Source organism: Rhinopithecus roxellana, chromosome 14, assembly GCF_007565055.1.
Source record: "Rhinopithecus roxellana isolate Shanxi Qingling chromosome 14, ASM756505v1, whole genome shotgun sequence".
In the NCBI taxonomy this organism is placed as follows: domain Eukaryota; kingdom Metazoa; phylum Chordata; class Mammalia; order Primates; family Cercopithecidae; genus Rhinopithecus; species Rhinopithecus roxellana.
In genome coordinates this window covers 102,688,747-102,701,464 of record NC_044562.1, presented here as the reverse complement: position 1 = coordinate 102,701,464, position 12,718 = coordinate 102,688,747, and the positions used below count along the sequence as shown (strand labels likewise).

The window sequence follows — 12,718 nt, the reverse complement described above, 5'->3', positions numbered from 1 at the left end:
ACTAGTAGAATAATAGAGTCGCTAATGGGATAAAAGTGAACTAACGATAGAGCACGTTCTCCAAATCATTTCCCTTTTGACAGAATAAGTTTTATGTAGAATGGTATTGTATTTTAAGACAAAAGGATGTAAAACTAGTATTTCTTTTGACAAGACATTTCACGGAGAAATAACCTTCTAAACTAGATTTATATATAACATAAAATACATATTTTCAGATCAAATTACTTTAGTTAGAGTGCATTGGTGTTTCCATGAAAAGTACTGTTCCAAAGGAATTTAACTTACTTGTTTCGTTCAAAATAATGAAGTCCAGCTTTTTGGAGGGCATCTGGACATTCTGCAGCATTTTATCCAAAGCTGAATTATCTTCCAGGACTCTCAGCCCTAAAGAAACACAGGAGACAGCAGTCATTCATTACAATGTGAAAAATGTGGATTATACAGTGCAATAATGAGCAAACATGAAATTCACTGACGGACTACACATACTTCAGGTTATAAGGTTTGTGTTCAACTCACTGTCAAGACACAAAGCCAAAGAAAATCACACAATGCTAAGTACATGTTGGTCTTATTCAACACACTTTCTTAAAAACGAATGAAGAGTAAAGTATGAAAAAATACCTTTATCATTCACACTGCTGTGTAGAGTATAGAGGGGCAGACCAGGACCTGTTAACACAATCAGGGGAAAAATATTTTGGATGAATACTTCTTTGGAAAAGATAGTATACATGACTTTTCAAAAATATCATTTGTTACCATTTAACTTTGAAGGAACATATAAATATTATAATGGATAAGAAGTTTCATACATGTTAGCTGTTTCTCCTCCCTCCCTCTTTAAAATAGTTGCAATTTGAGAGTAAGAAGTGTTACTGGAAAGGCACAGGGCTCAGTAGAATGAAATAGGAAATGTATCTGTGCCCTGCTAGGCACCTTGGGCACATTATCATCTCTTAACTTAATATATTCATCCGCAAACTAAAATGTGAGCTGACGTCCTTCCCCACTCTAAATCCGTGATCTCTCAGGGTTTTTCAGGCTCTGCCCAGGTGGGCTGCAGAGCCCTGGAGCCAGCCTCCCTAGCGAGGGATGGGTTTTCCCCCATTGCCCCCACTCCCACGGAGTCCCAGAGCCAGGCGGCACATCTGCATAGTGCCTGACTTGGATAAGCGATTCCTTTCTGGCATGCAAAAGTGTTTTTCTCACAAGCCCATATCGTCACTATTTATCCCAACTGTGGTAGTTGCAGAGTGGAAGGTAATGTATAGAAAAGCTATTTTGTGAGCTCTTTAATTTTATGCGTTTGGATGATAATATTAATTTTCATACTGGATTAGAAACACAGTGAAGGCACTTTCCATACCTGGGGATGAATCCTGGCTCACTGGCTCTGTGACTTAGGACAGCAGAGCTGTGCTTTGATTTCCTCATATGAGGAAATGAGGATAATAATATCTACTTGATAGAGATTTCTTAAAGATTAAACAAGATCTTGAATATAAAGCTTTTAGCACAGTGCTTAGAATAAAGTGCATGCCCAAGAAATAATTGCTAAAAACAATCATAGTAAAGAACCATAAAGAAAAGCATAATAATAAAATATACTAGTGAGGGAAGACTCAGATAAATGGTTTGAAAACATTTATTTGTTTTTGTGTTGTGGACAGTTCTTTTCAGAATATCCAGATCCTTTCTCCCATTTTGAGAAGTAACCTGGCATACTGTTTAAAAGGGAGTGCTAGGGAGGCAGAGGCCTGTTTTGAATCCTGCTGTGCCTGTAACTCGCTGTGTGACCACCTGCAAAAGTCATTTGGCCACTCCTTGCCTGGGTTTCTTCATTTGTAATTAATAATAGCAACAGCAACAGAAGATGGAGCAGTGAGCATGTTGGGTGACATGCACCAGCCACGTATATTTTCTCATTGAAAGGGACGAGTGCATAAAACAATCATCTAAAACCCTACAATATGTATGTGTTTAAGACTGAAGTGCTTCTGTTATACACAAGGGTGTGTGTGCATGTGTGTGTGTGTATGTGTTCGGTCTAAAGCAAGCTATGCAAGTCTCTCAGTGATAAGGCGAAGAAAAGATTGTTTATGCTCATTACTTAAATGTGAGTGGAGAGAAGGGGACTTAGGTGATTTCAAGAGCTCCTCAGATTCAAAAGGAACAGAGGGAGCTGCTTGGAAGTGAGTAACAGCGGCGACTGCCCTCCCTCCCGGGGAGCTCAGACTTACCGGAACATCTCAGCTGATAATACTTTGCCTCTTTACTGAATGACACAGAATAGTACTGACACCTTTCCGGATTCAGCTCACAACTAAGGCATGTCACTTTTGTATAGTCACTAAGCTGGATTCTGTAAAACCAACAACGGAAATTAAGTGCTTGAAGAAAAGACAAGTGAAAGGAAGGAACTGAATAAAGCCATATTCTAGTTTCAAAGACAGCAGAATGCCAACGCAATCTTCAGGACCCCCCCCCCCTTTTTTTTAACTTGAAATAAATACATGAATTAATAGTAACCTCAAACCTCCCATTGTTTGGAAATATGGCAAAACATTGAATAAAGCCATTCTCTTTTGTGGACATGTAGATTGACTTATGAAGGAATAAAAAGTACTCAATAGCAATACCAGGTTAATATTTGTTAGGACAAGGCAAAAAATAAAACTAGAGTTCAGAAATTGTTCGTCAGCTGAAATGACTCAAGTCAAGCTCTTACTTATAAAGATTCCTTCCTCCTGGCATTCCTTCATATTCATTACTAATGTAGTATCTGGGAAGAGAAAAAAATGAAATATATATTAATTATGTTTTTTAAGAAGTCAGAGGCGATCCACCACACTCAGACCCCAAGCCTAAGTGTGCACCGAGCACGCGCACGGGTGCCCGCCGCCCTCCGCCATTGCTTCCATGGCCCTCACCCCCCAGAAGCCATTTTTCTCCGTCATCTCTACACAGAAAGGTCTTGTTCTTAACAGACTAAAATATGTAAAACCAGGGATTTCTTCCTTAATTAGAGGGACAAGTAAAAATTCAAAAGAAGGCTTCTGTCAAAAAATAGGACTGGACAGTTAGTCTGAAATTGAGACCCCACTCATTGATCCCGATTGCTTTATTTTCTGTCTTATAACATAAGCTACTAGATAGCAGGAGCCCCATGTTCCTGAGAGAGGCAGAGCCACTGCTGAAGAGGGCCTTCAAAAGCTACTTGGGGCGGCGGCCAAATTCCTCCGCGATTAGACCAATAAAGAATCATAAAAGGGCCTAAGATTCTAATGAAAAATAACACCCCCTTTTCTACCAACTCACATATAGCAGTTGACAGCCTCTGCAAAGCTTTCCATTTTGCAGAGAGTAAGGCCGGGACATGGACAGATAAAATTGCCTTTCCAAGCCTTCCAAAAAATCACTGCCAGCTGAAATTTAACAAGACGCCCCTGCCTGCTAGTTCAGCGTTCCACGACGTTCAAGTAAAAGAGGATACAGCTCTTGTAATGTAAAGCAGGTAAGAGCAAGAGGTAGAGCTGCCTGGTGGCATGGTATCAAATCTGCTAAGCATATGTGAAAATCATTAAGGCTTCCGTATGTTAAAAAGAAAAAAAGTATTGAACACATTCCAAAAAGACTACTCTTTATTTGTAGGAGATTTTTTTCCTACTTCTGGGCAAAGAGGGCACGATTATAACAAGTAGGTTTATATCCTGTCAATTGTTACAATACTCACAGATACTCGCTGGTTAGAGCTTCTATCCCGATGACTTCCCAGGCTCCTTTTGTAATAAATGTGCAGTTCTAATGTGTTTTAAAAAAAAAAAAAGATTGATTCGACACTCTCTCTGTTCAAAGTGGAGGATTAAATCATTTATATCAGGAATTCAAATAACCTTGGATTTTCTTGTTGGGTTTCCCCACCTCGTTCCACGTTACACAATACACCACTGAGAAGTTTAAATTAATCTGATTTTTATACACATTGATCAGCCTTACCAAATGATTTCCACTTCAAATTGGTTTCCAGAAAAAGAAAAAAGAGGTCAACATGAAATAAATTATGTAAGAATACTCACTTTTTTATTTATTTGGAAATAACAAATGTGTCTGTAACCTTCCTCATTGCTGATGATCTTGTAGAAGCTATTACCATCAGAGGTAAAATGAGGTTCTGAAGGCCTAAACTAGAAAATAATAGAAAACAAAAGAACATTAAAGCACAGGTCTCATCTCAGTACCAACTTTAGTTTTAGAAAGTCCTCTCCAATACCTATGCTGAAAAATCCATGCTCCATTTATACGCCAAATTAAAATTAAATTAAAGTGCCTCAAAAAGAAAATTCTCTTTCTATAAAATGTGAATAAAAACACCATACTCATAGGTAATTTTTGTGAGCAGTAAATGAGAGAATGCATATAAAGAGGCTTGTAGAAAACAATAAATAGAAGTTGTTGCTGATTTGGAGACATCTTTTCTCTATGGATGATAACTATGACTTCTGGCTGCAAGCACCTGGAAAATAGCATTAACCTTTCAGTTTGGAGCAGTAAATTTCCTCAGTGTCACAAATGTGCTCTCTTGAAACAGACGTATTATTTTTTATTGTTTCAGGTTGGGGGTGGTTTGTAATTTGGGGATATTTTTCTTTCCTGTTTTTACACATATTTCTTTTCAAAAGTCAGACTTAGTATTTAACCATTTCTGGACTACATACTATAAGGAATGTCTGTTGTATATTTCATAGGAAAACATTCATATATTTTTATTATAAGCCTTTTCATTTTGTTAAATATGATCAACAATTTATAAAAAATATTTGTATAGAAATACAGAACAAATTTCCGTTTTTTTACAGTTCAATAAAATATAGTACTCAGAACATAATGCAGTTTAAGTAGAAGAGAGTCTATCCCAGCCTGAAAGGAATATGTTGGTTTACGATTTTGATTTCCTAGCTACATTTGAGAGCAGGTAGGAGATGGTCTTTTAAAATTGTTGGTTCACTTCGCCCTCGATGTTTCCTCTCTCATCAGCTCCCATTTTGGGAAGGAAGAAAATTGCTTCCCTCTTCTATTTAGTGATTCAAAGCGAATTCATTTATGGAGCAAGCTGAGGCGTGCGGTACACTTGGTGTTCTCATTACAGAGCTTTGAAACACATTCCCCTCTCTAGACCTGTGTTCACAGCCTTATCTTTTTAATACATTTCCCTGTTTCCCCTGGATGGAGTTGTGCCTAGTAGAAATGTGTGAAAAGTGGCATCTGTCTGGTTAAATACAGAGAGGAAAAAACATATTTTTTTCAAAGAGTCGTGAGGAAGTGTAGCGTGTCTCTTGCCATGGAGGAAACCACTTTTCATGTTGGCAAACCTCTCCCCTCTGCCCAATCAATGCCTGAAGAAAAAGGACGTGTGAATGCTGCCGGAGCTCCAAGCCCAGCTGGAAAGGGTTGTCTTGGACTGGGGACCTCACCTCTATGATCCAAGAGGTTTAAAATCTTTACATTTTGGGGGTCACTTTATTTCCCTCTTAAAGGGGCTTAATCGAAGTGATCATAAAAATTAAGTGAGATTCATTCCTCATCTACTATGCAAGGCGACATGATGACTGGAGTTCCTTCATCAACTCATTATATTCCATGGTCATCGCAATCTGGGTGGTAATTCTGTACAAGGAGTATATAACTCAGTGGGACTGAGAAGCATGACAAGTCCCTAAGGGTCACCACACTTTCCTGGATAAAGCTCTGCATCTGGATGCCTAATAAAGCATAAGCCCGCGAGTATTATTTCCTCCAAAGACAGGTGCTTAGTGGGCACTCTGTGGTTGCTGCTGAATTTTTTTGCTGGTTGTCACCTCTCCTTAGGCATCTGTGCAGGATGGGGACAGAACGTATGTTTTCTGTCTTTAAAGCACATAACTTCAAATGTGAGGTCAACGACCACATTGGACACCTTGGCCGACTTTCAGCCATGGTTACCCTTTAACTCGCTGGGAGCTACAACTTGCCGGGAGTGCATTATGTTTTGTCTGCTCTGATTTTGATTTTTCACTTGTCCCCTTACTTTTTCCAACTGTGTGTGTTATATATTCTCTACAAAAAGATATCTTTATAGGGAGCATTTACATATTTTGAGAAATAAGTTAACTAATATTGCTATTAATAACGTATCACTTAGAGCCCTAGTTTTGAATAGCTGCATATCAAATAGCTGAGTAGCTAACTCATCCATAAAACCCCACAACTGATAACACTTACTCTTCCAACCCAGCCAGTAGTACTCGTTTCAATGTGTTGCCGTGCCTAGGAAGGGAAAGACACAATGACAGCATTTCAAAGAGAAATAAGATGAAATCTATAGCCATAATTTGTGGTAATATAAATAGAGCTGTACTTATAATAATTGAAAACTATCTCCATTCGTATATTTCTATTTATGTTAGTATTTTTCAAGTCATTACATTAGATCATTTGCCTCTCTTGCCAAAAGTTATATCCTGGGTCCCTCTGGAAGCTCCACTGGTGCTTTAAATCCAGAATGCACAGAACTAAAGAGAATTTCATTCGTTTTCCTCTGTCCCACCAACCTGTTCTACTCCTTCATTCTTCTTCTAGTTAGTGGCACCTATTCACCCAAGCTGGAGACCCGGGGGTCATTCTAGATTCTTGCCCTCCTCATAGTCACCTCCTTCAGCCCCTGTCACCTAGTTCTTTGACTTTACTGTCCTTCTCTACAGCTAAGGACTTTGTTCATGTCCTCAGCAGGTTGCCTGGGGTCTGTTGCCAGAATCTCCTTGTTGGAGATCCTGCTGCTCTTCTCTGCTACGTTAGTTAGCAATAGATAGGCCTGTCCCATTGTGATACTCTTTGGTTTAAAACCTTGAAACAGCTCCCCATTTCTTACGAGATAAGTCCAAACTCCCAGAATGGCACCTGAGCCTTTGCCTATATCTCTAGCCTCAGTGCTCCCCACTACACCTCTCCCCCAGTCCTTAGTTCCTGCATCTTCCAAGCTATTCACACTGGATGCCTTTGCACAGCTCTCTGCTCATATGGCCTTCTGTCCTTATCTGCTCAGCACATGGCAACTTATCCCAGGCTACTCTATAGCTCTCCCACATCATCTCCTTCCCCATCCCGCCTGCCCTCAGTAGAGCTGATCATCTTCTTTTGCCCTCTGTTCCCTCTGTACTTGGTTGAACTCTTTTATGGTACAACCTTGGTATTATGAGTATTTCATTGGCAGCAAGCAAAGAGCTTGGGTTTTGCAGTTTGAATTCTGACTGTGTCCTGTGACCTGAGCCAGCTCCTCAAACATTGATCCTCAGCTTCCACAATGCCTGGTATACTGTAAGTGGCAGTTTTTTTTATTTATTTTGATAATATTCCCAACTAGAACAGAAACGTTTTGGGGGCAGGCATGCTAACTAATTCACTTTAGAAAAAAATCCATAGCTTAGCACAGAGCTTGGAACATAACAAGAATTCTATGTTTGTTACATAAATAAATAAGTGAATCAAGTTATGTGGGGCTCCAGTTCTGGGAGGTGAGAATATGCCCTGAGCCTAGTCAGGATGGGAGTAGGAAGGGTAGGTGTGTAGGCACAGGGTCTGTGACTAGATAAGGGGGATTGGGGAGGTGTCCTTGGCATATGCCAGCAAACCTCTTCCAGGATCCACCCCTCCTAGCCTGCGGGCTCCCAGTGGGACTTTAACTTTGACCATCATCTTAGTTGGAGCTCGTGGTCTCCTGGCTAGAAGCCTCCCAGCACCTCAAGGTTGGATGAGTTGGCCTCAGGATTGCCACCCTCTCAGACTGGCAGTTATTTATTTGCAATCTAAAGCTGTTTCCTGCTTACAGACAGTGACAGTATGGTAATGGGTTTGTGGCCTCATGTCTTTGTTTTGTTTCACACACACTCAGCCAACTATTCCCCATTCCCTTTATTATATTTATTAAAACACACTTTGTTGAGCTTGCAGCTGCTGGCCCTCTTTGGTTTTTAAAATATTGATATCAGATTCTATCTTGTGGCCAGTCACCCCTTCTCCCCTTCCCGAGTGATAGTATCCGTAACTAAAACAATATGACTAGTCAGTGTAGGAGAAATAGAAGCACCTCGGGATGGCAGGTTATCTAGGAGTTTTATTCAAGATTTTATTACGTCAGAATCAGACAGAGTCAGAAAGAAGAGAAACTCAAACCTCATTTCCTGATTCCCAGCCTTCTCTCTCCCCGACTGCACAGACCCTCTGATCACATGTTGCTTTAGAAGCCGAACATCCCCATTCAGTCTCACCACTAAGCAGTTCCATCTTCCATTGGACTCATCATAGTCACAAATATCCATGACCGAATAGTTCTGAATCCTCCTGAGCCACTGCAAAGAAATTCTTTCTTGTGTTGCCCATGTCACATCACACAAGTAGTGATCCCTGGAAGGAAGAAAGAAAGGAATAACAGAGAGAGAGAATGAATATGACTATTGCCAGACCTTGGTACAAATAGACATTTTACTCAGTGAAAAGAAATCAATCTTAATGGGAAATAGAATTATAAATGGTTAATGAAACCATTTAATATAATATTTCACCTTTTCTTAAAGCTTAAAGTACAGTTTAATTTGGAATGAAAATTAAAATATATCCAACAGGAAAAGCAGCAACAATATTCTACAGTGGCTTAACATGTGTGACTCAAACCGCGAGCTCAGGATTTATCAAGTCCTCAACTTGGCCGCTGGTGGTGCCAGGGAGTCAAGGGTGATGTTTTTGCATCTCCTTTCTGCTGTCTTGGGGGAAGTGAGGCCATGGACACTGGCTAAGATTTGAGTATTTCTGGTATTTTACGTGCTTCTCCAGAAAATTCTTTCTATTAGGGTGAAACTACAGCTGACCCTTTTCTCAACTTCATTTTCAAAGGGGAAAAAATTGACTCACACCTCCACAAACTTTGAAAATCAAAGTATATTGTAAAAAGACATTTCTCAAAAGTCAAACCATGAACCCTGAAAAGAAATGAAAGAACCCTGTGGTATTTTCACATAAATTTATGTAAACAGAGGTATCTCTAGCAGTACATCCTCCCCAACACATACTGAAAAAAAAATTTTGGAACCACCTTCTGATTTATAGTGAAGTGTATGGAATTCATCATTTACTTTTCTGCTGGCCTCCCTCACATTATTGGCAATGGATGCTTTATGTTTTTTGCTCCCTCCTCCTCCCCCAGTGTGGTTTTGGATGACTATTCACAAATCCCTGCTCTCAAGTGTCTGATCGCAGCTTTGCTCTTTTTTGTCAGAGGGTTCCAAATGAGTGTGTTCATCCCCCTCTTCCTGCCTGGTCTGGTGGCCGCATCTCGTCCCCATCCCAGATGCTCTCACAAGATCCACTTGCTCTCTCCTTTACAGACTGGGCCTGCCCTTCTCCTTGCTTGACTGTAAGTTCTTTACAGGGTGTCCCCAGGGCCTAGCAGAATGCCTGACTCAAAACAGGCGCTAATTATATGTCCATGGAATGCAGCACTGAAGAAAGGAAAGCCTTCTGCTGACCTGTGGGAACTGTCATATTGTCATACTGAAGGACTATAGCTTTGTCCTTCCTCGGAATTCATATATCAATTCCCATCTCCACTCCCTTTGCAGACACCTAATCACACAACAAACATTTACTGGGCACTTGGGATGGGTCAGGTGCTGGATAAAGCCCTTTAAGCCCCTCACAGCTTCATCATCCCCATTTTACAGCTGGGAACACTTAATGTGCGAATGTGCCTAGTGGTAACGGGCTTCCATGCTACCCTGCTGCAAGCCGCAGGTACTCAAACAAGACCGAACCCCTTCACTCAGCAGCAGAGCACCACATTTCCATAAATAAGGGTCCCTTTTCATTTCAGCCCATTTTCTTGCTTCTGGAGAACCTATATACTACCGAGTCTGGGTGGCTAGTATTCTCACAACACACCATGAGGTTCCCCAGTTGCTCCCTCTTTGTTCGGTCTTGCTCTTCAGCCTGAAGTGGCTGCCAAGCTCTAACTTCCTTAGGTCTTGGCCTAAATGTCCCCTCATTCACGATGTCTTCTTGGAAACCTCCTTCTCCCACACCACTCTCCCAGGTCTCACTGCACTCATCACAAACCGCCAGGCCACAGGGGCTGAGAGTGCAACCACCTCTTTCCATGCTGGGGAATACAGACATCTCATCCGGTCTGATGCTTCTGCGTCTGCCCAATGCAGGGGAGCTAAATGAGAACACGGAAAGGCGAATACACTTTACCCAAGACAGGCAATAAATCCGTGAAAAGAAAATGGAAGTATGAAAAGCACAACAGAAAACGAAGCTTTCTGAAATTAGTTTTTTAGACCAGAGGTTGGAAAACGTTTTCAGTTAAGAGTCAGAGAGTAAATATTTTAAGCTTTGTGGTCCACATCTTCTCTGTCACTACTCCACTCTGCCTTTGTAGCACAAATGCACCCAGAGACCATAATTAAATGAATGAGTTCATTTAATGTTCCACTGAAAAGCTAAAATTTGAATTTCATTAAATTTTCACATATAATGAAATATTATTACTCTTTTGATTTTTGTTCCCAGCCACTTAAAAACGTAAAATCTGGGCCGATCACCTGAGGTCACGAGTTCAAGACCAGCCTGGCCAACATGGCGAAACCCTGCCTGTACTAAAAATACAAAAATTAGCCAGGTGTGGTGGCACACACCTGTAATCCCAGCTACTCAGGAGGCTGAGGCAGGAGAACTAATTGAACCCGGGAGACAGAGGTTGTGGTGAGCCAAGATCGAGCCACTGCACTCTAGCCTGGGCAACAGTGAGACTCTGTCTCAAAAAAAAAAAAAAGTAAAAACCATTTTTACTTGTGGACCACACAGAAATAGGCAGTGGTCTGCATTTGGCCCATAAACCCTGGTGTGCTAACTCCTGTCCCATATCAGTAGTTATTATCTTTTCAGGCCAAAAACCCTTTGGACAATCTGATGAGACTGATGTACCTCTCTCTAGGTGGGAAAAGCCTCTCCACCGTCATATATACAACATCTGAAAATTCCATGGACACAGATTAGGAATTTAGGCTCCAGAAATATTCTTCTTTTTTTAAAGTGTTCTGGTTGAGCGAAGTGTTAGGTGATGGGGGGAAAAAACTATTGACAATAATTAGTGGATCACCCAGTACTAAATAGTTTTATCTACCAAAAGTCATAAGTTAAATGTCACGTTCAGAAATCAGCAATATAAAAGCAACTTTTCCCCATTTGAAAACATTGAGTAATGGAATTTGGGAAGTCAGCCAGGAAACTCACATGCATCAATCATCTTCCCTGCCCATTTCAGATCAAAGGTTCATGGTCCTGGACCCTGCATGGCCTGGGTTACTCTCCATGACCCCAGGTGTACTCTGCACCCTGTGCATGCTCAGCAAGGCAGTTCACCCCTGGTGCAGACAGGAATTTTTGAATTTTCTTGTAAACATGCTTCTCTTCGGTGGCAGCCCTGAGCCAAGATTATGCCAGTCTGAGATGTCAAAGAATCATTTAAAAAACAAAAAAAAAAAAAAACAAAAAAAAAAAAGCCTGCCGGGCGTAGTGACTCATGCCTGTAACAGCAGCACTTAGGGAGGCCAACGCAGGTGGATCATTTGAGGTCAGGAGTTCGAGACTAGCCTGGCCAACATGGTGATCCCCTGTGTCTACTAAAAATACAAAAATTAGTCAGGCGTGGTGGGGCGCATCTGTAATCCCAGCTACTCAGGAGGCTGGGGCAGGAGAACTAATTGAACCCGGGAGACAGAGGTTCCATTGAGCTGAGATCATGCCATTGCACTCCAGCCTGGGCGACACAGCAAGACCCTGTCTCAAAATAAATAGATAAATAAATAAATAAAGCCAATGGCTCAACTGTACTTTTAACTGAAAAGTTTAAGTCCCACTTAAAACCAGAAAAATCCAGCCAGCAGTATTATCATCTATGTTTGCACACTGTATGCTGCTTTTATTCTGCAATAACAAGCCAATACTGAGTAGTTTTCTTATGTAATGGTTTTGGTGGGGTGGAAGAGGGACCGTCCCTGCAATCCAGGCCTTCCTGAGAGCCTGGACAACTTACCAAGGTTAGACATATGAGCCAGTAAGCTCTTCTACCTTCTGCAGCTGGATTAGTCCAACGGGAATATGGTTGATTTTAATACTAAAATGATGCAGTAATTTTTGGATGTAAAATAATGAGTCCACACCCATGTGGAGTCTACTATATGCCAGGAACTGTTCTAAGTGCTTGACATAAGCTCATGACCACCCTATAAGGTGAGTATTGCAGCTCATTGTCTGCAGACAAAGAAATACAACAGCAGAGGATTTAAGGAACTTGCCCACTATCACCCAACTGGGAAGTGTTGGAGCCGGGATTCAATTCAAGCTGTTGGCTTCAGATTCCCTGTTCATATTCGTTCCCTCTATGAAACCTCCACCCATCCATTCGGGAAATGTTGCTAGCTAGCTTCACCTTCTTGCTTCTTTTCAGCGTAAAGTTCCTCACTTAAAGAAATCTATTCCTAGAGAGCTGTGTGTAAACTAAAATTTATAAGGCAAATTATATGTGAATGCACTGAGAAAGACTTGTCAAAAATCACACAACAGAGAATCCCCTTGTAAAATGACTGCCTGTCCCAGCATAATTCTTTGCAAACAGTAGGCATTT

The 12,718-nt window shown here is 41.0% G+C and overlaps 1 protein-coding gene across 3 annotated transcripts in view; it reads right to left on the bottom strand.

The window, feature by feature from the left end:
• The window catches only part of DPP4 (dipeptidyl peptidase 4), an 85,759-nt gene that overhangs the window by 24,246 nt on the left and 48,795 nt on the right, over positions 1–12,718 (bottom strand). For all 3 annotated transcript variants that reach the window (XR_004053270.1, XM_010361854.2, XM_030916932.1), the window contains exons 11-18: positions 8,307–8,442; positions 6,265–6,309; positions 4,083–4,190; positions 3,740–3,807; positions 2,735–2,788; positions 2,247–2,368; positions 628–675; positions 289–387 (exon numbers count right to left, since the gene is read on the bottom strand). Coding sequence is in view for 2 of the 3 variants with exons in the window: in XM_010361854.2 (XP_010360156.1) it covers positions 289–387; positions 628–675; positions 2,247–2,368; positions 2,735–2,788; positions 3,740–3,807; positions 4,083–4,190; positions 6,265–6,309; positions 8,307–8,442 (680 nt within the window). In the remaining variant the exon portion in view is untranslated. The remainder of the gene's footprint in view (positions 1–288; positions 388–627; positions 676–2,246; positions 2,369–2,734; positions 2,789–3,739; positions 3,808–4,082; positions 4,191–6,264; positions 6,310–8,306; positions 8,443–12,718) is intronic.